Below are 22,982 nucleotides of genomic sequence, written 5' to 3' on the forward strand. Positions count from 1 at the left end.
TGGGATGTGCTTATGTCAATCAATTATTTTGTTGGTTAAGATTATTTTAAAATCGATTAAAGGGGATTTTTTTTGGCTTTTGGAGTTCAAAACTACCGAGCTAATGTGTTCTTGATTGCGTTTGACCCTCTCAATCTCGGGGGTGACAGGGGTGGGGGTTCCTGTCCCCAGCTCCTCCTTGTACAACACCTGTGGGGCAACAGAGCAGTCAAAAAGAGGTAAAAACAAAAACAAAAAGTCTGCATTTTATGGAGGGAATTAATGGAATTCTGTGCCCACTAAATGTACTAGAAAGCAGGAAAAATTAGGGAGCATAAATCAGTTATTAATTGTGATAAATTCAGCTGGGAGTACAAATCCAACTGCCTGGATAGGCTCCAGCAGAGGAACAAAGTATTACAGGAAGAGAATTCAGCAAATTATTTTAAAAAATAGGTTTAAAAATGCAAAATAGCTTAAACTTCAGGGAAAAAAATAATGCACATGAAACATCCAGTGTTAAATTATAGGAAAAATATTTTTAAAAACAAGTACATAAAATATGCTGCTAAAAATGTAAGAGCAAAAGGAGGATTTTTTAATGAGTTAATTTGAGGGAATTTAAAGTTTGCAGGTGTTACATAGCTACATAAAACTGAGTTTTTTTCCTGTAATGATAAAAAGATACCGAGCTAAAATTCTCCTGGTTGCGTTTGACCCTCTCCATCTCAGGAGTGACAGGAACTGGGGTGCCAACCCCCAGCCCCTCCTTGTACAACACCTGTGGGCAGCAGGAGTGTGGAAATTCAAATAAAATAAAATAAAATAAAATAACAAATTAAAATAAAATGGAAGGAAAGGGGAGGACATGGAGGTCAGGGAGGAAAGAGAGAGAAGAGAAATAATTTACTATTAGGAAACTGCAAAGTGTGGAAAAAAAATTAGTTATGCTTTGGTCAAGGCTCAGCACAAAACCCTCAAGGACCAGAACCAGGTGATGACGCTGTCACCTCAGCCAGGGCCAGAGCTGCTGGAATGTTCCAAGGCACCTGGAAATTCCCTGGCAAAGGCTTTTCCCCACTCCAGCTCCAGATGTTCTGCCAGGATTGCAGCCAGGCTGAGGTGCCCGTGCCTGTCCCAGGGATCTCTGCCAGGATTGAATTTCAGGTGGGATTTGGGCAGAGTGACCCCAAAAGGTCACAAATTCAACCAGGACTGCAGAACAAAGTGGTGGCATGGTGCTCTTTCAAGTGGATGTGTCAGGAGGGGGAATTCCAGACGGGAATTCACTCCTGCAGCACTTTCCCACATCCACTGGATGTTTCTGGTGTTCCTTCACTGCCATGAGCTGGGAATGTCACCTGGACTCCTCACCAAGCCCTGGGGACACAGCAGAGCCCCAGCAGGGCAGGGACAGGGACAGGGACAAGGCAATCGTGCTTCCAACCCAAACCATTCCCTATCCCGTGACTCAGGAAGGGCTGGGAGTCCATTTCCCTTTGGCAGGAGGTGCTGGAAGGGTGGGCTCAGCTCCTGAGGAGCAGTGGCACCATTCCCACAAGGAATATTTCCTTGGGAAGCAAAGGAAGGCCCTGCTCCAAGGCTTTAATTCCTGAGGTTAAAACCTTCCATCTGCAACAGCGGCACGAGTTAAATCGAGGGGAAAATGAAAACTTCAGGATCCTGCCAGGGCTTCAGGGGTTTGATAAGGAAGGGTTGCCCCCAAAACACCCAAGGATGTGACATGGAGGAGTTACAGGGACTGGGTTTGGGGTTGGAAAGGAGCAGGGGTGGAGATCCCTCAGTACCGAGCTGATGTGCTCCTGGTTCCGTCGGACCCGCTCCATCTCCGGCGTCACCGGCGTGGCAGTGCCAGCCCCTAAACCCTCCTTGTACAACACCTGTGAGGGACAACAGCAGCGCCACAAAAACCCCCCTCAGCACGGGCCAGACCCACCAGATCCCACTGTTATGGGATGGTGTTTAGAGTTAGGATCACTTGGGATTCATCGCACAAGGATTAAGGAAGAGGCTGTGGGGGATTATTCTGTGAATGCATCACTGCAGAGAGGAGATAAAGGCTCAGGGTGAAACAAACGTGGGGAGAAACACCACAACTCCACAGGGATGTTCTGCTGCCCAGCTTAGCTCAGGAAATGCCAGGATTATTTTCAGGCAGGTTTGTTCTTAGAAGAAAAGCGCGTGAAGGTGTAAATCCCCCAAAAAGCACAAACAGTGGAAGATCAATGAGTTAAAACCCAGCCAGGGCACAGCCAGGACTACACCCCTGAGGAAGAACAAGGTTAGGGTGTTAGGAGCACAGGATTATAACAACAGCCCGTTGTTATAAGTCCTGCAGGGTGGAAATACCGAGCTGATCTGCTCCTGGTTGCGTTTGACCCGCTCCATCTCTGGGGTCAAGGGCGTGGGGGTGCCTGTGCCCAGCTCCTCCTTGTACAACACCTGTGGGACACAAGCAGGGTCAGAGCACCCCTGGGACATCCCTGACCTGCTCACTGCCACTGCAAACTGGGATTGTGCACAAAAGAAAACGCAACTCACACCCCTCAGCATCTTTATCAGCACCAGCTCAGAGTGATTTCCCTTCAGTTCTTCATTTAAAGGACACAAATTCAAATATTCTGCTGACCCCACCCTGAGAGGGATATTTTACTTTTCATCTTAGCTTAGGAAATATGACAGAATTACTTTTTAGGCAGTCAGCATTTCTTTATGGGATTAATAAACAGCTTGACCTTTTCTGGAATTGTTCAGTGTACAAAGACTTCATTGTGGGCTTTATTCATTTTCACTTCTGTTTGTTTGCACCACTACTTTACTTTGGGTTAAATCTCTAGGAAATAAATACAACTGAGTGCCACCACTCATGTTATGAGGTTTAATTTAACCTGTAGTTATTTGATTTTTTAAAATGGTCTTTTTCATGAAAGGAGATGTTTGTGGAATAACCCCAACCACATGGGAATACCTGACAAGAGTATTGTCACATTTTGACTCACAGCTCCTCTTGCAAGTAGGAAAATCCTTGTACCAAAACAAAACTTGTACCAAAACAAACTAACAAAAAAAAAAAAAATTCCACTGCTTGGTGTCATTGAAACAAATAAATCAATTACAGCAAGGGAAAACAAGTTGTGGTGAAGGTTAGAAAAAATGAAGAATTATTTGGAAAAACTCAGTTGTCCATAAGTGAGCTGTCATACAACTGTCATACAAAAAGGCTCCATTTGGGATTTTTCCCTCAAATTCTGTCTTCCTGATCCTTTTTCCCCAGTCAAACTTCAGCACACAACCTGGGTCATTTTTGTTCCTAGCTCTGTGTTCAGAAAAGGCCACGGAAGAAACACAGGCAGTGACTGATGGGGGTAATTCCTGTAAAACTCGGGTATTTCAATTTCCTGCTGCTGGCCACGGGGATTTGGGAGAGCTGGAGCTTTCCCAAGAGGAAAAGGCCCTGGAGAGGGCAGAGAGCAGGGAGTTCCTGGGCTGATGTGCTGGGGACAGGAACATTCCAGGGAACAGGGACATTACTGAGCTGATGTGCTGGGAACAGGGACATTCCAGGGAACAGGGACATTCCCAAGCTGATGTGCTGGGAACAGGGACATTCCAGGGAACAGGGACGTTCCCGAGCTGATGTGCTGGGAACAGGGACATTCCAGGGAACAGGGACATTCCCAAGCTGATGTGCTGGGAACAAGGACATTCCAGGGAACAGGGACACTCCAGGGAACAGGGACATTCCCGGGTTGATGTGCTGGGAATAAGGACACTCCAGGGAACAGGGACATTCCAGAGAACAGGCACATTACTGAGCTGATGTGCAGGGAACAGGGACATTCCAGGGAACAGGGACATTCCCAAGCTGATGTGCTGGGAACAAGGACATTCCAGGGAACAGGGACATTCCAGGAACAGGGACATTAATTACCGAGCTGATGTGCTTCTGGGTCTCCTTGACGCGCTTCACCTCGGGCAGGTCAGGAATGGGAGTTCCTTTGCCAATGCTCTCCTTGTACTTCACCTGCAAAGGAATGGGAATTAGGGGAGGGAAATGGATCTACAGGAAAGCTTTCAAAGGTTCATACAGAGCTTTGTCCTGATCTGTGCAGAGGGAAAGTTTAAAGGACTTCAACACCATCCCAAGGGATCCATGGCAAGGCAATTCAGCTGTTGAGTCACTGGGAATGGCACTGAAAGGGTTTTATAAAACCAGAAAAATTCCTTTAAACCTGACACTATTTGGCCTTTCTACCAGCCAAAGGAGAATTTGGGATGTGTAAGAATCCCTCCTATTTAACAAAAGTGAGAATCATCACACAAGTTTCAGCAGTGACGGTGCCATTGCATTTCTGCTTTGCTAACAACAAAAAAAGCCTTTCACAAAAAGATTTTTAACATTTTTAACACATTATGCGTGAACAAACTGGCTGCAGTGTTAGTGTATGACACTAAATGACACCACCATTCAAAAAAGGCATGGAGGAGGTTTAGGAGCTTTGAAATAAAATTAATAGGTAAAATAGAAGGCTGTGACCTTTTAGATAACATCCAAGTTTGCCAGGACAAAACAAACCAAAAAATTCTCCACCAGAAAATTCAGTCTGAGCAGAGTAAAACAGATTTTCCTGGGAGATGGTCCCACCCTGGAACAGGTTGTGGAATCTTCATCCTGTGGGATACTCAAAACTCATCCTAAAGCTGAGCCACAGGGTTGGAATAGATGATTTCAACAGATCCCTTCCCACCTAAATATTTCTTTTTTTCTGTCCAAACTATATCTGGGATGAGATCAAATTGACAGCAAAATCTTTTGTGGTTTAGAAATGGGTTGTGAGTAAGAAATAGAATGTTAATCATTAGAGAGGTTACTGTTAAAGTAACAAGGATAGGCAAAAACTTCCAGAAAGTCACCCTTGACTGGGTGGGTTATTGCCAAACCACTGTTAGCAAGATGTAAAGAAAAGAAAAATAGAAAAATAATATTATTTCAAGTTGAATTAGCAGCAGTAGAGTGAGTATTAAAAACCAATCCTTGTGTACCGAGCTGATATTATCCTGGGTTCGTTTAACTCTCTGCATCTCTGGGGTCTTTTCAATTGTGGTTCCAGTTCCAATGTCTTCTTTATACAAAATCTTAACATTTAGAATGAAGACAACAAGGTTAAGCATCCAAAACACAACATTCTTGCTCCCAGACACTGAATTTGGACACAACGGAGCAGCTGAAAGCCCAGAGGATCCACTCTGGTCACTGCCTCTCTGAAGGTGTCCAAAGTGAGCACCATTTGGGGGAAAAAAAAGAGCTGATCTTTTCTGTTTAATGCTTTTTATGTAGGAGATAATTTAAACAATAAATCAGAATATCAAATGTATTTCAGCAGAATATTCCTGGGCTAGAGGGAGGAGCCCCTGCCCGTGGCAGGATGGAAGAAGATGAGCTTTAGGTCCCTTCCACCCATTCCATAATTCCATAATCAAAACATTTGGAGGCTAATTTTAGGACTGAAGATCATTATTTGCTCTAATTTGATTTATACAAATATTTTCCACTTTGTTAATGGTGCTGGAGGCAAAATGCCACAGGAGACTTGATGGCAACAGGAACTGGGCAACAATGCAGGCACACAGAGCACGAGGGGCAGCAGGACAGGGAGGGACTGGCATGGGAACAGCACAAAGGAAAGGGACAATAATTATATTCATTTAAGGAGGGATTGTTTGACTCTGTCACAGCTGTGCCTGTGAAAGAGGGCAATCACCCCACAAAAACAGCAGGGAAAACACTTTATAAAGCCCAGCTAAACCTACTGTACCTGTAGGAGGAGCACCCAAAAATTGAAATGTTATTAAAGACATTAAAGTGTATTTTTTGGGCTGAGGAGTGAAGACAGAGGTGACCATACCGAGCTGAAATTCTTCTGGTTTTCCTTCACCCTCAGGATTTCTGGGGTGTCCTGGACCACTGTGACTTTTCCTTTACTGTTCTGTAGGTCTGACTGATACTGAAGCTGTGAAAATGGAAAATGGGAAGTGTTAACTCTATGCTGTACAAATTCCCCCACAGTTTTCTTCAAAAACTGAGATAAATATGGGAGGTTTTTTTACTTATTTCTGGACTTACCATGCTAAAGTTCTTCTGATTCTCTCGGACCCTCTGCATTTCTGGTGTGTCAGCCACGGGCACGTAGTAGGGCATGCTCTTCTCTGCATCTTCCTTGTATTTTTTCTGATGGAAAACCCCAAATGGATTAAAATAGAAAACACAAAAGCAGCAAGAAACCAACTGGAGTTATTGATTGTTGAGTAGTGCCCATCTTTGTGGAGATGTGAGTTCTTCTCTGTCTGACAGAAACTGAGATTATGCCTCTGTGCAAGATTTATTTTAGACAGCAGGTTATTGAGGGGTAGAAAATTAAGAAGAAACTGCTTAAAGAAGAATTAGCTTTGCAAAGCAAGAGAAATTATTGTGTCACTTGACACAGCAGTAAAATTAATTTGATTATTGCCATAGAATTCCAGAGCTCTGAAAAGAATTATTCCCTGGTGCCTCCTGAAGGTTGTGAGAGGTGGTTATTTGGGTGTTTCATTAGTATTTCCTGGAGTTCCCACATGAGCAGGATTAATTGCTGCACTCAAGATACCTGGCTGGAAAGGTTCTTGACCTGCTGGGCATGAATAATCTCTGGAGTATCAACAACACTGGTGTAGTTGGCTTTCTCCATTTCTGCCAATTGTTTGTATTTGATCTGTCGGGCAAAGCTCACGTTTAGGGGCCTCGGTCGTCTCTGCACAACAGCTCACACTGGGTTTACCCAGAAAAATCTGAATTTTCCTTTCTAAGGAGCTCAGAGAGTCAGGGTGGCACAGACCTGGCTGGCGATGTCGGTGGCGTTCCTGGCGCGCACGAAATCCGGCGTCTCCAGCGCCAGCTCGGTCAGGCCCTTCCCGCGGATCTCCTGCTCCAGGGCTCGCTTGTACTCCTTCTGCAGGGAGCCAGGGGTGGGCAGGGAAAAGGGGTCAGGTTCACAGCCACACACCAGGAACAGGGCCAGTCCCAGCCAGGAGCACAGCCCACCCCAATAGGAATATCACAATCCTAAACCAGGAACAGTGTCCATCCCAACCAGGAGCAGTGCTCATCCCAACCAGGAACAATGACCATCCCAACCAGGAACAGTGCCCATCACAAACCAGGAGCAGTGCCCATCCCAAACCAGGAACAATGACCATCCCAACCAGGAGCAGTGCCCATCCCAAACCAGGAACAATGACCATCCCAAACCAGGAGCAGTGCTCATCCCAACCAGGAACAGCGCCCATCCCACACGAAGAGCAGTGCCCATCCGAAAGAGGAATAGCACAAATCCCAAACCAGGCACAGTGCCCATCCCAAATAGGAACAGTGCCCATCCCAGCCAGGAACAGTGCCCATCCCAACCAGGAACAGCGCCCATCCCAAACCAGGAGCAGTGCCCATCCCAAACCAGGCACAGTGCCCATCCCAAACCAGGAACAGAGCCCATCCCAAACCAGGAACAATGCCCATCCCAAACCAGGAACAGAGCCCATCCCAAACCAGGAACAATGACCATCCCAAACCAGGAACAGTGCCCATCCCAAACCAGGCACAGTGCCCATCCCAAACCAGGAACAGTGCTCATCCCAACCAGGAGCAGTGCCCATCCAAAAGAGGAATAGCACAAATCCCAAGCCAGGAACAGAGCCAATATCAAACCAGGAATAGTGTCCATCCTAACCAGGAACAGTGCCCGTCCCAAACCAGGAATACCTCTAATATCAACTCATAATGATGCACACAAATGATATAATTTCAGATTATTTCTGTTTGTGCTTCATTACTTAAATCTTGGTTTAGTCCATTGATAAATTAACTAATGAGTCCCCTGAGTGACTGTTGATCCCAGTTCCTGTTTCCTATCTGAATTCCTGACAGTGACTGTGAATCCAGGAAAGAGCTCTCTTAGAAGTCCACTTTGACCCTTACTCCCTCATCCAAGTTCTTTCTGGCCTCCACTCAAGAGTTTCCAGGGAATGGTGAAGTTCCACCAGTCTAAGGGCAGGGATGGATGGGATATTGGGAAGGAATTCCTGGCTGGGAGGGTGGGGAGGGATGGGATGGATTCCCAGAGAAGCTGTGGCTGCCCCTGGATCCCTGGCAGTGTCCCAGGCCAGGCTGGACACTGGGGCTTGGAGCAGCCTGGGATGGTGCAAGGTGTCCCTGCCATGGCAGTTGGACATTCCATCCACTCAGGCATTTTCCAAGAAGCTCTCCCATACCTCGTTCAGGATCTGAGTGGCATTCTTGGCTCTCAGCATGTCTGGAGTCTCCTCTAAGGCTGTCAGTCCTTTCCCTTTGACTCCTTCCTCCAGATCCTTCCTATACTCTTTCTGCAGGAGAAGGAGAAGGAAAAACACTGCAAAGCCAGACCAAAGGGAGTTTTACACTCTACCAACTTTGTTGCAAAAAAGTTAAAGAAAATGAAAGAAAAAAAAGTTCCAAAAGCTCCAAAAGAAAAGAAAAAAAAAGGAAATTTGAAAAACAAGAAAGAATATTGTAGAGGGTTATGGAAGAAGTACTCCAACAAAAGATAGGGATTATTGTGGAAGATAAATTGCCAAGGCACACACATATGGACCAGTTAGGCTGAGGGAAGTCAGAGAGGGGCAGCACATGGGAATATGGTTAAGGGACAAGGACGAAATGTCCATGGCAAATTAGCTGACAGCACAAAATGGATGTAAACATGCTCAGTGTGGGTGAGGAGAGTGGGGAAGAAGAAGTGGGAATGCTGGAGGTGCTGCAGGAGGCAGAGGAAGGAAGCCCAGAGGAGCTGGTACCTCGCTCGCTATTTTGGTGGCGTATTTGACATGCAAGAGGGATGGTGTGACCTCCAGGCCAGTGAGGTTCCTGCCCTTCATGGACTCTTCAAAGTCCTTCTTATATTCTTTCTAATGAGAGCAAGAAGAAGAAGAAGGGAAAAAAAAAAAAAGAAAAAAGAAAAAGAAAAAGAAAAAGCAAAACATGAAATATTTATTACAATATTTTCATAACGTGCAAAGCTGGGAGGGTGTCAAAATCACTTGGGTATAGTTGATGTTAAATCCTCTTCCCACTAAAATTTGTGAAGCAGCTCATTGCTTTCTATGGAAATAGGATCTGATCCTGCCTTTATTTTTTATTTTTCTACTCATTTATCTATGCAGAGAAAGCATTCAAAGGTACCACAAGGACTAATGGCCTTATACAGCTGCTTTGCAGCCTCCATCTGGGCCAGAAGATGAATAAATTTCAAATAAACACAAAAAAGCTGCTCAAGAAAAGAAAATGACAGGTCAGGGGAGAACCTGTGACAGCAGAGACATGCAGGGAATAAAAGAGTTTCTCAAAAATGGAGTTTTGAGGTGAAAAAAAAGAAGCAGACCACTTTCTGTGTCTTGTGATAACACACAAACACTGTGTTGTGTTGTAAAAGTAAAATTTTGTACCACATTCCTTAGTCAAAGACTTGTTTAAGCTTCATTTAAAAAAAATTACAGATAAACTCATTTCATGACAGGAAAGTGCCATGAATGTTCAATGCAGCATTTAACAACCATCATAAAGAAATATGAAATTACTATAATTTTTCAGTCTATCAGCCTGCACAAGGTGCAAGTACAATTGCCTGTCAAATCCCTAAGTTTAATATAAAATAGAAATTTTAAACTTTTCAGCCCATCAGTATTGATTTTACCTCGCTCTGCATGAGCTGAGATTCCTTTGCAGTCAGGTATGTGGGAGTTTCAAAGTCCAACATGGGTTTCCCTTTTTCCTTCTCATACTTTTCTCTGTATTTCACCTGAGAAGAAAAGACAGAGTCACTCTCCTAAATAACCAAAGACCTAATTAATCAAGTAGTATGTACCTACTATCAACACTTCTGGGATAAAAACTGAATGTCTAATGCAGTTTGCCTTCCTGAAATGTGTATTATTGATCAGCAAATGTAAAATTCGGTGTCCAGGAGTTAAAATGTCCATGCAGATGATTCCTGCTTCGAGTTCTAGTCTCCAGATTTTCAGAGTGCTCAGTGAGGGAATGCTGTGGCCAAGTCAGAGCCTGATCCCAGACTGGAGAAACAAGGATTGACTTAAAAATCAATTACAGCCTCATTAACAACAGCCTGATTAACAACCATTTCCTTGTAGTCCTTGGCTGTGGGACCTCTTTGCCTTTCCATGCCTTGAACACCCCTGGAAGTGCCCAAGGCCAGGCTGGAGCAGCCTGGGATGGTGGGAGGTGTCCCTGTCCAAGGCAGGGGTGGGTGTGATAATCCCAAATGTCCCCAGACCCTTCTGGAATTCTGTGCCAAGCACAGAACAATCAGCTGTGGGCCTTGGTGTTCTTGCAGTAATTTCTCTCTTGCTTTACAGCCAATAAATACTTGGAACAGAGAGGATCAGAGACCAAATGAGACTCTGAATTTCTCTGGAGTGATCCACTGTTTTATTCCAGAGGGGAAATCTCCAGCCATGTTGATAGTTTTGGTTGTTTTGGATGCAGGAGAGGTCAAGCAGAGCTCTCCTTTGGATCATGGAATGGATGAAGCAGTTGGAAATCCACTGTCAGCAACAACCCTAATTCCTTCAGTTCCCAGTTTCTGTGATTCCCAGGTCCTTTTTTCTCCAGAGATAAATCCCCCTGATAAATGTATTAACCTGTGTAAAAAGATCCATGTAGAGCAGAGGTGAGCAACAGGGATTGGCTCTGGAATGAAGGAATCACAGGGAGATTTTATCTGTGTATTTTATGTGTTCTGCACTTGGAAATGGCAGGTTCTGCTCCCTGGATCCTTTCCCAGGGGTGCAGTGCTGGTGGGGCAGAGAGGGACAGGGAATGTCCCAGCCTGGAGGATTCACTGGGAGGATTTTGATGGAATTTGGAGCTCAGTGAGTTGGGATAGGGACAAACACACGTCCAACTTACGTGGCTCTGGAGCTCTGAGGCCTCCCTGAGATGAACCTGTTCAAGATTATCTGGCACCACATGGTAGTGACCCTTACTCTTCTCATATTGCTTCTTGTACTGGTACTGAAGGGAAGGTGTCAAAAATCATCTCAATCAAAAAAAAAAACCCTCAGCAAATTTACTTCTTAGGTCCAATCAAAGCAACACTTCAATGGAATATCAGAGAGAAATTAGAAATGCAAGAAGTAAAACAAAAACCAAGAAGTTTAGAATTGATATTGGGGGTTAAAGATGTGAGGGAATAGTTATATTTTACAGTCATTTGGATTGCAACAAAGGTTTTTTTCCAAACCAGGATTAAAAGAAGAAAAAGAAAGAGAAGAGAGAAAACACAGCAGGTAAGGAAAAGGCTGTACTAGGCAATAAAGGTTTTGCCTTTTCTCTTTATCAATTACTTTGTTAGGCATAATTACGTGGATTTACAATAGGGGAGTGTTAAACAAACATCCAGTAAAAGTAAAAAAAGTAAAGTAAAAAAAAATCCAGATAAAAATTAAAAAATTAAATATAGTAATCAGCAAAGAAAAAAGGAAAAAATAAAAAAGGTATTTGTTAGTGTAGTGCAATCAGTTAAAAATGGGATCAAGAACCAATCCAGTAAAAATGATCAGAGGGTTTAAAACATGAGCAGTTCTGCAGTCAGTTAAAATGGGATCAAGAACCAACCCAGTAAAAGTGATCAGTGTTTGCAACATTAGCAGTGCTACAGGAGATGAGGATTTCCCTTCCCAGGGCACACGCGCGGGGCAGCCGCCGGTTAAGGAGGCACCGTTGGGAAGCAGAGGAAGAGATCACTACCAGGTGATGCCCATGGAGGTACCCCAGGAGCAGCTGTTACAGCAGGAGTTAGCAGGGAATTCCCAAGGGAATTCCCACCCTGGGAGCTGTGGGATCACCCGGAGCTTACAGCACTGGCGAGCTGGCTCGTGCTCAGCACGTGGTTCATGAGCAGCGACTCCTTCATGTCCGTCACGGGCTTGTGCAGCTTCTTCAGGTCTGCCTTGTACTTCACCTGCAGGGAATAAGGGTCAATCCATCAGGAGAGGGCCCTGCTGGTCCAGCCTGGCCCGGGGGAGGTTCCAACCACACAAAGCAGGGATTTGGGAAAGCAGGATGGGGTCTCCTCCCAGGAAAAGCCAAGATGAACGTACCTCGCTGGCCATGTTGTGGGCGTCCTTCAGGGTCTTGTAGATTTTGGCCTCCTTCAAATCATATTTGGGCTTTTTACCCAGCTCTTTGGCAAAGTTCTCCTTGTATTTCACCTAAACAGAGAACAACCAGGTGTCACAGCTGCTCACTCTGCAGAGGGGCCCTGTTTCAGTGGGGCTGGCTGGCAGAAGAAGGAAAGCGCGGGAACTTGAAGGTGTTCACTGGAAAAAGGATTTCAATCCATATTTCAAAAATGATGTGAGATGGAAAGAAAATCTACATCTATCTGATATTCACAAGATACCAGTTGCAATTTTTCATCCAGTGCAAAGGTCACACCTCCTCATTGTAAAAATAAAAGAGTCAAGAGAATTGTGGTGCCAAAATTCTGACCTTTGGAGGTGAAGAGTTTTTCACTTGATGGGAACAGTCCATTGAGTAAAGATGTTTCACAAAGACAAACAGAGACAGGTATAATAAAAGTAAAATACAAGAAAATTATATATTATATAACATTAATATATAATATATAAAATATAATAATGTAAGAGTATACGGAAGAGTGTTAAGAAGAAATTTTTATACACTTCTTGGAGAAATAAGAGCTTTAAAAACCTCAAGACTTCAGAGCATTGAAGATGTCAATACATTAAATACTTTTCTATCTATTGTTATGCACACAGAGTGCTCTGTCTGGATTAAAAGAAGACATTAATCACAAACAGAGCAGTGACACAATTAATTACTAACGATAAATAATTAATTAGATTCTACAAGAGTTTTAGTAACACTTCCAAAACCACATCAGCTTCAGCCAAGTCAAACATAGCACTGTGAGCCATCAGAATCCAGCAGATCCAGCCTGGAGGCACAGGAATATTGACAAGAATGAGAGTTTTTTAAACCCAAAAGGAGAGTTGCTGGGAGATCAATGCAAAATCAAAAGCAAGCAAGCCAGACAGACAAAATCCAACTAAAAAACACAACTGGACACAGAAAGTGGACATGATGCTTTACAAAGTTTATGAGAAGAGACGTCCAAGAGAAAAAACAACTGCTAAAGATGATGCCAACCATTCTTTGCTCCCTCACTGCCCCTCCAGCAGCTCACTTTCCCTCAGAACCAAAACTATCTCAGCAAAGAATGTTTGAAAGACCAAGAGTGGAAAAAGAATGGAAAACCAGGATCTCATCACTGAAGTGGAACAAATAGAACTTCTTCTTTTTCTTGTAGATCAGTTTAGAATGGTTGGTTCTCCTGAGGAGATCCTTGGTTTTCCTGCAGACACCGTGGTGGACATTCCAACATCCAAACATGGCAGCAGACACAGCCAGACATGGAAAAAACAAAATCCCTTTTTTTTTCACTTGGAAATACATGTGTAAAACTGAAATGGCACAGACCTGTCTGCTGCCACTCCCAGATGGACAATCCAGGCTCTGGTTTTCTGTTTTCCAAAGGTTTTGATATGGGAAGAAGTCTAAGAAACAATGAGCTCTCACACCAGTATAGGCTTCACTTCTCAGTGGGACTGATGCAGTCAGAGCCTGCTCTTCTATTAGGAAATTCCAGCCAATAAAACAGTTTAATTAAAGTTTAAATGAAGTTTTAATAGAAGTTTGAAGAGTTAAAATGAAGTTCTGGTGACTGTTCACTGAAAATTACCAGCACCATTGTTCAGGTTGGTCATACATATATATCTACACATGTATTTCCCTGTGGTTTTTTTTTCCATTTTTGGACAGTAACAGCTCAGATTTTAGATTTTTGGGTGAAAAAGGTGAGTTTTGACATTATGTGAGCACACTTAAACCTTCCATAAACAACCTGGAAGCTCCAAAACGATTACGAAGGGCAGAATGACATGTAAAGCTTCACAGGGTGCTGCAGAATTGCAAGATAATTATGCCAGCAAGAGACAAATGCACAACAATGGCATTAAATGGCAGTTAATTAAATTCTCTTACATGACTACTTAGCATATTTGCTTTCTTAAAGGTTCTCATCCAGGGAGTGTCATAGGAAGCAGCTCCATGGCCTCTCATGTGTTGTTTGAGATATTCTGCCTACAACCAGCAGCAAGAAAGCAAAGTCAGAAAGGCAAAAATCCAGAATTGAAACACAAAGAGGTGAGAAAGACCCAAGAGGGACTGAGGTCCTGGCACAAGATTCTTTTAAAGATACAAAGAAAAAAGAAAGTGGCTGAAAGAAACCAAGTGTCCATTCAAAGGATGGAAAGTAAGAGTTGGGTGAAGGCTGGTTCTGGTAAAGCCAATACCCAAAGAGCTAAAAAAGAACAGGGCAAACGCTTCAGCTTCAGCATTTATGTCACAGCATCATCCTAAGAAGGTTTTATATCTCCATTAATGACAGTAGAAAAGTTTAATAAAGAAATACTTTGTATTGGTATTTAATTTTTACTTCCCCGCATTCCCTTTCTTTCCCTTTTTCCTTAATTTGGAAATAATTTCAATTGCAATCATGACATCACTCTGTAAATTAATTTTTCATCTCATTTCTCTCACTGCTTTGAGTTTCACTAAGGTTTGATTTTGCCCTTACCTGGCTGGTCAGTTTGGACACCTCCTTGGCCAGCTCAATGTCTGGACGTCCCAGCATGGTCACACCCACACCTGCTGCTCCACGCTTCTTGTATTCAATCTAACCAAAGAAATAAATCCTTTAGGAGTCAGGAAACCCTCTTTTAATTATTCTACTGGATTTTGTAATTAAATTAAGGCTAAAGGATTATACAGAAGGCTTAAAGCCACTCACATTGCTGATTAACTTGGCAGCCTGAGTTGCTTTCTTAATATCTGGTCGATCTGCTATAGGTGTGTAGTGGAGTTTGGATTTGGCATCTTTCTTGTATTCAATCTAATCCACAGAAGAAGACAGAGGAAAGAAAATTAATGAGAAAATTAAATGTATTCATTGTGAATACACCAATTAAGGACACAGCAACGTTGCTGAGAAAGCTCATGGGTTTGTTTTGGGAAACAATTCACAAGACATGGATCTGGAAATCTGGTTTTGCAAGTTGTCTGCAAGTGAAGAAATAAATATGTGCCTGAAGGGTTGAAAAAAAATTATAAGATATGATTTACACCAGACTACTTGAAATCCTACAATGGGATTTAAATACAAATCCCTTCTTTCAGTGCAATTTTATATTTGTAAATATTTGTATATTTATCTTTCAAAATTACACCTGAACATGGAGGCTGGGAGGAGATTCAGAAATCCATAAATTTGGGTTTTTTCAGATGAATTTGCTACATAACCCAATAAATTAATGGAAAAAGAGGCAAACTTACTGTGCTCTGGTTTTTAGCAACTTCCATGGCATGTTTCACCTCAGGAGGCTCCAGCATGACAGAATAATTGGATTTGCCTTTCTCCTTCACAAACTTCTTCTTGTAGTTTGTCTGTCAAAAACAACAAGGGCCACGTGTGAGTTTTTAATGTCACACAGAGGGAAATGCTACAGAAACTTTGGAAAAAAGCTCCCTGAAACTTCTGTAGGTGGATAAAGAGGAATCACCTCATTCCCAAAATGTGCTGGCTGCAGCTTTTGGAGCTGGGATTAGAAAAGCTCAGCTTTGGAGATGCTGAGCTGAGCCTGAACTCACCTCGCTGACGTTCTTGGTCACCTCCTTGACGTGGACAGTGTCCCTGGTCTCGGGCAGGGTGGTGAAGGAGCCGTGGGGCAGCTGCTTCTTGCTCTGCTCTTTGTACTTGTTCTGCCAGCACAGGGGAAAGCCAGGTCAAACCCAGCAGCTCCAGGATGGAATTCAATCCAATTAAATGAAGAAGTAAATGAATGTTTTACCTCAGACACCAGAGAGCTGACGTTCTTAGCCAGCAGGATCTGAGGAGTGTCCGGAACAACGTGGTACGTCCCACGGGCTTTGTTGTGCTTCTCTTTGTATTTGATCTAGCAGGAAGGAAAGATATCAACTTAAATAATGTGCTTTTTGTCTTCTGGCAGAATAAAAAGCAATTTGTACAGCCATGTTTGCTTGTTAGTGCAAAATTTTGCAGAAAATCACATATTTTGACATCTTACAACCTAATCAATACATTCCTATGGCTCTCACTTGGATTTTTTTTTTAATATACTGAATACTAATATACTGTTAGTAATTATTAAAGATGTTTTGTGTTATTATTAAAGGTATTTTGTGCTATTTTCTCCAGACACTTCAATTTAAATACCAGGAATGCAGAGATGGGTGTAAGGTCTAGGGGTGTTCAGGCAATGTTGACTTTGAATACTAATTTAATCCATGAAGAATGGCTTTTACAAGACCAAATTTATTCAGTCAATTTGTTAATTAAATAAATCAAATAATGAAATGAGACTGAGAACAACTGTCCAAAGCTTCACTGCTAATCCAGTTATATTTGCAATAGAACAGTTTAGTAGTGAGTAAAGTGGTAGTAGAGAACTTGGAGAGGAAAGGTGAATTCAGCCCTTACATCACTGGCCAGGATGGCATTGTTGAGGGCCAACACTGTGTTTTTATCATCTGTGACAGAGAGTTTGCACCCCTTGAGGAACTCCCGGTCCAGTTTGTATTCGTACTGCAGGAAGGAAAAAGAAAAGATTAAGTAAGAGAGTCTCTGATCTTCTCCAATTAAAAAATATTCTGAATAGGAGAGGTGTGGAAATGGAATATTCAGTGTATTTTGATTTGCTTACATCACTCTGCTGCAGAGAGGACTTGGCTGCTTGGACAAAGTCAGGCCTGTCAGCAATCAGGTGCCAGTGGGCTTTGGCTGCTTCGTATTTCTTCTTGTAATCCAGCTGTGTCCAGGGAAAAACCAAACAGGGAGAGTTCATGAGAGTTCATGGGAAACTGGGGACTATGCACACAACATACAGAGGCCAGTTCTCTTTTGGCCTGTGAGAAGAGGTAAGAAAATGTATCTACACCAGATTAGGGCTTTTCCCTGGGTCAGGCACAGCCCAGCCACTGCAGGCTTTCCACTGCTGGGTGGAGAAAGGGATATGAAGGTGGAGAAAAGGAATATGAAGGTGGAGAAAGGGATAAGGACTGAAATGATGTCCTGACTTTGGAGAAGAGGAAAGCTTTGAGATCCTTCCTACTGAAATGGGTGTTGGGCACCAATAACAGACAACACAGGAAAGTTTTCCATGGGGCTTTGCTTTGTGTCCAAGAGCATCATCCCATGGAATTCCTGGGACAGTTGTGTCTCTGCCAGGAAAACAGGGGACAGCTGGAAGAATGGGATGTGTGACATACAAGAACCTCAAGGACAATTCACCAGAGTGAGCACTTCAGTATGAAATAAATTAAAACACATTTTCTTCCAGCAGTGTAAGGATTAGAAGCGATGCCCAAAAAATTCGGTGGAATTCAATTTCTTGTGGAATAATTTCTTGTGGAAATAATTCCTTGTGACTTTCACTGCCAGTTCCCAACACCTTCCAGAATAAAATTAAACCACGAACAGGACAGAACTCACGTTGCTGTTCAGTTTGTAGGCGTGCCTGGGAGTTTTGATGTGAACTGAATCTGCCACGACGTTGCAGCGAGATTTGCTCCTCTCATACATTTCTTTGTATTTCAGCTGAAGAAAGACAAAGATGTAAAAAATGTGTGCAAAGATCAGATCAGCATCAACAAGAAAAGCATCCAAATATGAAAAACTTAATTAAAATTGCTCCTGTCTGGATGAAATCTTAATAGGAGAAAATGACTGGAGGTGGCACTCAGGGCTCTGGGCTGGTGATGAGGGGGAAGTTGGGCACAGCTTTAGTTTGACGGTCTTGAAGGCTTTTCCAACATAAATAATTCTGGGATTCTATGAAAAATAAATTCTGTTGATACAACTCGATATCAAGCACCTGCCTGAAGGAGGGTTTTCTCCAGCAGCACTTCTCTTTGTAGAGAAAATGAGGCAGTTTTAACTCACCATGAGGCACAGACTAAGATGAAACAAAATCTATTTATGACCGGTAATTCTGAATAGTTCTAGATTTTTGCAGCCAAAAGAAATCTTTTGAAGAAACTTATTTACTGATAGTTACAATAATTGAAAACTCTTTCAGAAAATCTCAGCACTCAGTTTGGAGCTTAAAATATGTCCTTCAATTCACATCTCAGTCTCTCAATGATCCACTTTAGTATCTGGATAAAAATTACTATTTTTTCTCCTGGATCTACTAATTATGTAGAAATCCATGGAGCATCTGGATTGGGCTACTTATTCTGACAGTACTACACTGAATTTCAGAAGTTTCAGTATCCTCATTTATGGATACCTAAGGAACAATGAAACAAAGGACAGAGAGAAAGGGTAGGAGAAGGAATTAGGAGTAGGAGTTCTAAATTCTTTATTATTCTATCCACTCCTTCCTTGTTTCTCTCTCTTTCTTACTTTTCTATTGCCCTAGAATCAAAACATATTTATTTTAGATCAGACTATTTACCTTATGGATATTCACAGTATCCATATAAGAAATTACTAAACACAGCAACACATGAAATATTTTATTCGAGCCTCAAAAAAAAAAAAAAAAGCCACTAGAGGAAGAAAAACCAGAAAAAGAAACCTCTCCAAATTAATGATTTAGAGACCACTTCCAGCTCATGGCTTTTATTTCTAGTGAGGGGTGGTTTGTCCCATCATAAAATGTTCTAGGAGCTCCAAAAGAAAATTCTACGTAAGACCTCCTGAAAAACTGGGTTTTGAAAGAGCACTGAATGCAGACAGAGTTTTACAGGCCAATATGGTCTAAGAAGGTGATGATTTCCACTGACAGCGTTACACAGGAGTGACAAACATTGGCTACCAAGCTAAAAAGTGAATTTTGGGTGGTTTTGATGCCACAGAGGATTCACTCACGTCACTGATCCTGTCCTTGACCTTGCGCACGTGCAGCAGCATCGGCGTGTCCTGGATGGTGGTGTAGCCCTTGGGCTTGGCTTTGTTGTACTCCAGCTTGTAAATAATCTGAAGGGACAAATTTGGGGCTTGGGTTATTTCTTGGAATCCTTGGTGTCAGCTGGGAGTTCCCTGGGGGTGACTGTCCCATCCCAAAGGATCCACACTTACGTCACTGATCTGCTTGTTGACCTTCGTGGTCCGTAAATACTCTGGAGTGTCCAGAACTGTGGTGTATTTGTCTTTCTTCTTCTCATAGTCCTTCTTGTACTGAATCTAGAGATGCAGAAAGGCTCTAAGTTAGCCACACAGAGCAGGGCAAAACCTCTCCCAGAGGTGGGATTATATCCATGGGCAAAATTGCAAAACCCTCCCACAAAGGCAAAGAAAGCAGAACATGCACCATGAGCTGAATTGCAAACCCCTTCCTGGCCCAGGAGGCTGCCTGTTTGTTTGTCTGATTCATTTTATGGTTATTTCAAGCTAAAATCCCCAGGACTAAGCTAGAAAAAAATCAATCCTTGCAGACCAGATGCTTTAGAATTTCATAAAGGAAAATATGGCATTTTTAGATATACATATTGGTTGAAATTTGGACTTGGTGATCTTGGAGGTCTTTTCCAACCTTAACGATTCTGTGATCAGAGTGAAGAGAAATATAAATCATCTCATATAGCAGGAGATAAAAACATTACCAAATATATCCCAATGCCAGGGTATTTTCAAGGCTTTGGTAGCAGGATTTGTGCCTTGGTAATGATTTTCTTAAGGATCAGCTTGCCCTGCTCAGGTTTCTAAACCTTTTCTCACAGAGTTCACCAAGTGAGAACAGGTTCACCAAGGATGGAAATTCATTGTAGGCAGCCTCAAGGCAGCTGGAAAAGGTTAGAATACATTTTTAAAAAAAGAATTTTCATGCTCTACCCTTTATCTGAAAATAAACCCATGCATTTGAAATGGAACTGCGACAGACAAAATATGAAAAATGATAAACAAATAATCAATGATAACACGGAGTGAACTCGGGGAACATGCAGGTCAGACACTTGTTTTTTAAATTCAAACATACTCAAAGTTACCTGCAAGGAGTTTGTAGTGAAAGAATATAAATCCACAGAAAAATGGAACACAAATGTCTGAAAGACCTTCAGTAATTTATTACTGAAGAATGTCACTATTGGCACAGGCAATAACAAATTACAATTCCCTCTGACAGAATTGTTTTCCACTGCTGCATTTCCAGTCTATCATTTATATTCCAATTCATGATCAGGAATGATTTTTCCTCTGCAAAGGGTGAGCTGATTGCCAGCAGCTGTGATTTCAGAGCAAAAATAACTGTTCTGTGTCTAACACCATTCTGGGCACAGCGGGAGATCAATGTTGGAATCTCCCTGGCAAATCCATCATGTTCTTCCTGAATTAAGGAACTGGGGTTATCAAAGGTGTCCAGGCCAAGAAATGGTGTCAGAATAAGAACTGGGTTAGGGAAATACCAGGAAGAGCTAACATCCAATATCTGAAATGTACAGAAATTTCCTTTTTTACAGAAATACGTGAAATACATACCAATTGTTTATAGTGAAGGAGAAAATGGGGACAAGCTCAGCCTGAGCTGAGCCACGTCCAAGTGACAGCAAATATTGTTTCAGATATTCTGTTTTCTTTTACCACAGCCAGCATGAAGCAGATGGAGGAAGCTTTGGGGTCTGGAGTCCATGGAAATAGAGGGAGCAGTAAATTTGCCAAGTCCAAGCAGCTACAGTGGCATCTAAGGTGTCCTAGAGCAGCAGCTCTGCAGATTACCTGGCTCCACAGGTATGTGTTGTAGAGTGCTGTCAGCATATCTGGCCTCAGAATTTCATTGCATCCGTGCTGCAGGAGCATCTTGGCAAAGGATTTATAGCTTTTCTGTCCATGCAAATGGCAACCAAGGACAAGAGAGACTCATGAACAACATGAACAACGACACAGCTCTAGATCCCAGGCACTTGGAGAGTGGAGAGATTTAGGCAAGGTGCTGTATGTATTCAGCCACATGTGCATACAATTCACATCTGGATAATTACCACTGCCAGGGGTAAATATGAACAAGTTTTCCTGCTCTCACTTTAAGGAAGTTATGAATTTTTGGGGGGAGATGAGAGTAAATTAGAGATTAAGCCCTGTTGCTTTATCTAGAAATGAGTAGGAAAATTTGAAAAGAGAGGTAATAAAACAATAAATGCTTGAATCTGCATTTTTTTAAGACCTCTCCAGTGGCTTCAGAAGATCCCTGATGTCCATTGATGCACAATAATGGAAGTACATACAGGACAGATGGACAGAGCAGCTCACACAAAAAGTGGCTCCTTTTTGGGTGGCAGGATGGAGATTGAGTGAAGAGTGAAGAAACATGACAAAAGCCACAGGGCTGTGACACTGCTGGGAGTGAGGGTGGCACACAGAGCTGCTCCAGTGCCCCCACAGTACCTGACTGCTCAGGGTGCTGCCCCACTTGGCCAGCAGGTTCCTGGGATCATCCACAATAACGCTGTACCTATCTTTGAGCTTCTCATAGGCTGCTTTATATAATTTCTGCTCAGAATAGCACATACAGTGTAACAAGAGAGGGTTAAGATACAGAGAGATCACTGGTGTAATCTCTTTACAGGCTGGGGTTGAAGGTCATGTTCAAAAGAGAAAAATATATTAAAATAATATAAAAAAAAACCCCAAAAAACACGGAACAAATAAACTTTTTTTAAAAAAACCAAAAGCCTCAAAACAACAACAAAAAACCCAAACAAAAAACTCAAACAAACAAAAAACCAAATAACAAAAGGAAAGCAAAAATCAAACAAACAAAAAAAAAAACTAAAAAACCCCAAACAAACAAAAAAAAAAAACACCAAAAACCCTCATAAAAATCCAAAAACAAAAAATGCCCCAAAAATAAACAAACAAAAAAATCAACACAAACCTCCAACAAACAAAAAAACCCAAACAAACAAAAAACTGAAACAAAAAAAAGCCCAAAAACCAAACCAAAACATAAAACCAAACTAAAAAAAAAAGAAAGAGAGAAGAGGGAGAATATTTCCAAATATTAATTGCATTTCTTTTCTACATTGCCTCTGGAAGGCCTACAGTTTAAGGATGTCTCTATTCCACCCCAATATTTCCAAATGTTAATTGTATTTCTACATTGCCTCTGGAAGGCCTACAGTTTAAGGATGTCTCTATTCCACCCCATCAATTAGTAATTTTATGACTGATTTTCTCCATGAAAAGTAACTGCAGAAGCAACTCTGTGTTGTAGATTTCTGAGCTGAGTCCAAAGAGAACAATGAGATGTTATTAAAAAATCACTTATATAACAGAAGATATTTAGGCAAGCATTTCAATATATGGAGCTCCCATTGGTAAAATTTCACCTGTTTATGTTTCTGATATTAATTTTTCCTTATTTGCCCTATGAACAGTACAAATAGCAAGACTGAACCATCTTCATAAAAATTCTGGTATTTGCTTTTCTCACCTAGAACAGGTAATGCAATAATCAACTTTCTGACAGATAATGGTATGACACAATGGCTGGTGAAAAAGAATGAGATTTTAAGATATAAACCTAAATATCTGCTTCTTTGCTAAAAAGTATCAGATTTTGATGGGCTGTTCCAACTCTAAGCTGATGGGAATCACCCTGAACATGGTGTTTTCCATAGAATTTGTCCTGGGGTGTAGAGCACTAATCCTACAAACTCCAGGAGAAATTTGAATTTTAAACCCAGGGGTGTTCATTAATTATTAGGTTGTGTCAATTGTTTCTTTAGCACTAAGGAAAATAAGAAAAAGTTGAGTGGTAGAGTTGAAAAATTCCAGGCAAAATCACTGAAATGGAAA

General features: G+C 42.1%; 1 protein-coding gene across 1 annotated transcript in view; it reads right to left on the reverse strand.

Moving 5' to 3' along the window:
- The window catches only part of NEB (nebulin), a 98,124-nt gene that overhangs the window by 12,681 nt on the left and 62,461 nt on the right, over positions 1-22,982 (reverse strand). The window contains exons 96-120 of the mRNA XM_041467298.1: positions 20,904-21,008; positions 19,269-19,373; positions 19,059-19,166; positions 17,676-17,780; positions 16,888-16,992; positions 16,665-16,769; positions 16,015-16,119; positions 15,815-15,925; positions 15,500-15,610; positions 14,958-15,059; positions 14,745-14,843; positions 12,184-12,294; positions 11,940-12,044; positions 9,759-9,863; positions 8,863-8,973; positions 8,302-8,412; positions 6,873-6,986; positions 6,645-6,749; positions 6,125-6,229; positions 5,907-6,011; positions 5,044-5,136; positions 3,932-4,024; positions 2,350-2,442; positions 1,788-1,880; positions 97-189 (exon numbers count right to left, since the gene is read on the reverse strand). Of these exons, the coding sequence (XP_041323232.1) occupies positions 97-189; positions 1,788-1,880; positions 2,350-2,442; positions 3,932-4,024; positions 5,044-5,136; positions 5,907-6,011; positions 6,125-6,229; positions 6,645-6,749; positions 6,873-6,986; positions 8,302-8,412; positions 8,863-8,973; positions 9,759-9,863; positions 11,940-12,044; positions 12,184-12,294; positions 14,745-14,843; positions 14,958-15,059; positions 15,500-15,610; positions 15,815-15,925; positions 16,015-16,119; positions 16,665-16,769; positions 16,888-16,992; positions 17,676-17,780; positions 19,059-19,166; positions 19,269-19,373; positions 20,904-21,008 (2,598 nt within the window). The remainder of the gene's footprint in view (positions 1-96; positions 190-1,787; positions 1,881-2,349; positions 2,443-3,931; positions 4,025-5,043; positions 5,137-5,906; positions 6,012-6,124; positions 6,230-6,644; positions 6,750-6,872; positions 6,987-8,301; positions 8,413-8,862; positions 8,974-9,758; positions 9,864-11,939; positions 12,045-12,183; positions 12,295-14,744; positions 14,844-14,957; positions 15,060-15,499; positions 15,611-15,814; positions 15,926-16,014; positions 16,120-16,664; positions 16,770-16,887; positions 16,993-17,675; positions 17,781-19,058; positions 19,167-19,268; positions 19,374-20,903; positions 21,009-22,982) is intronic.

Source organism: Pyrgilauda ruficollis, unplaced genomic scaffold (assembly GCF_017590135.1).
Source record: "Pyrgilauda ruficollis isolate IOZ18807 unplaced genomic scaffold, ASM1759013v1 scaffold205, whole genome shotgun sequence".
NCBI classification, from domain to species: Eukaryota; Metazoa; Chordata; class Aves; order Passeriformes; family Passeridae; genus Pyrgilauda; species Pyrgilauda ruficollis.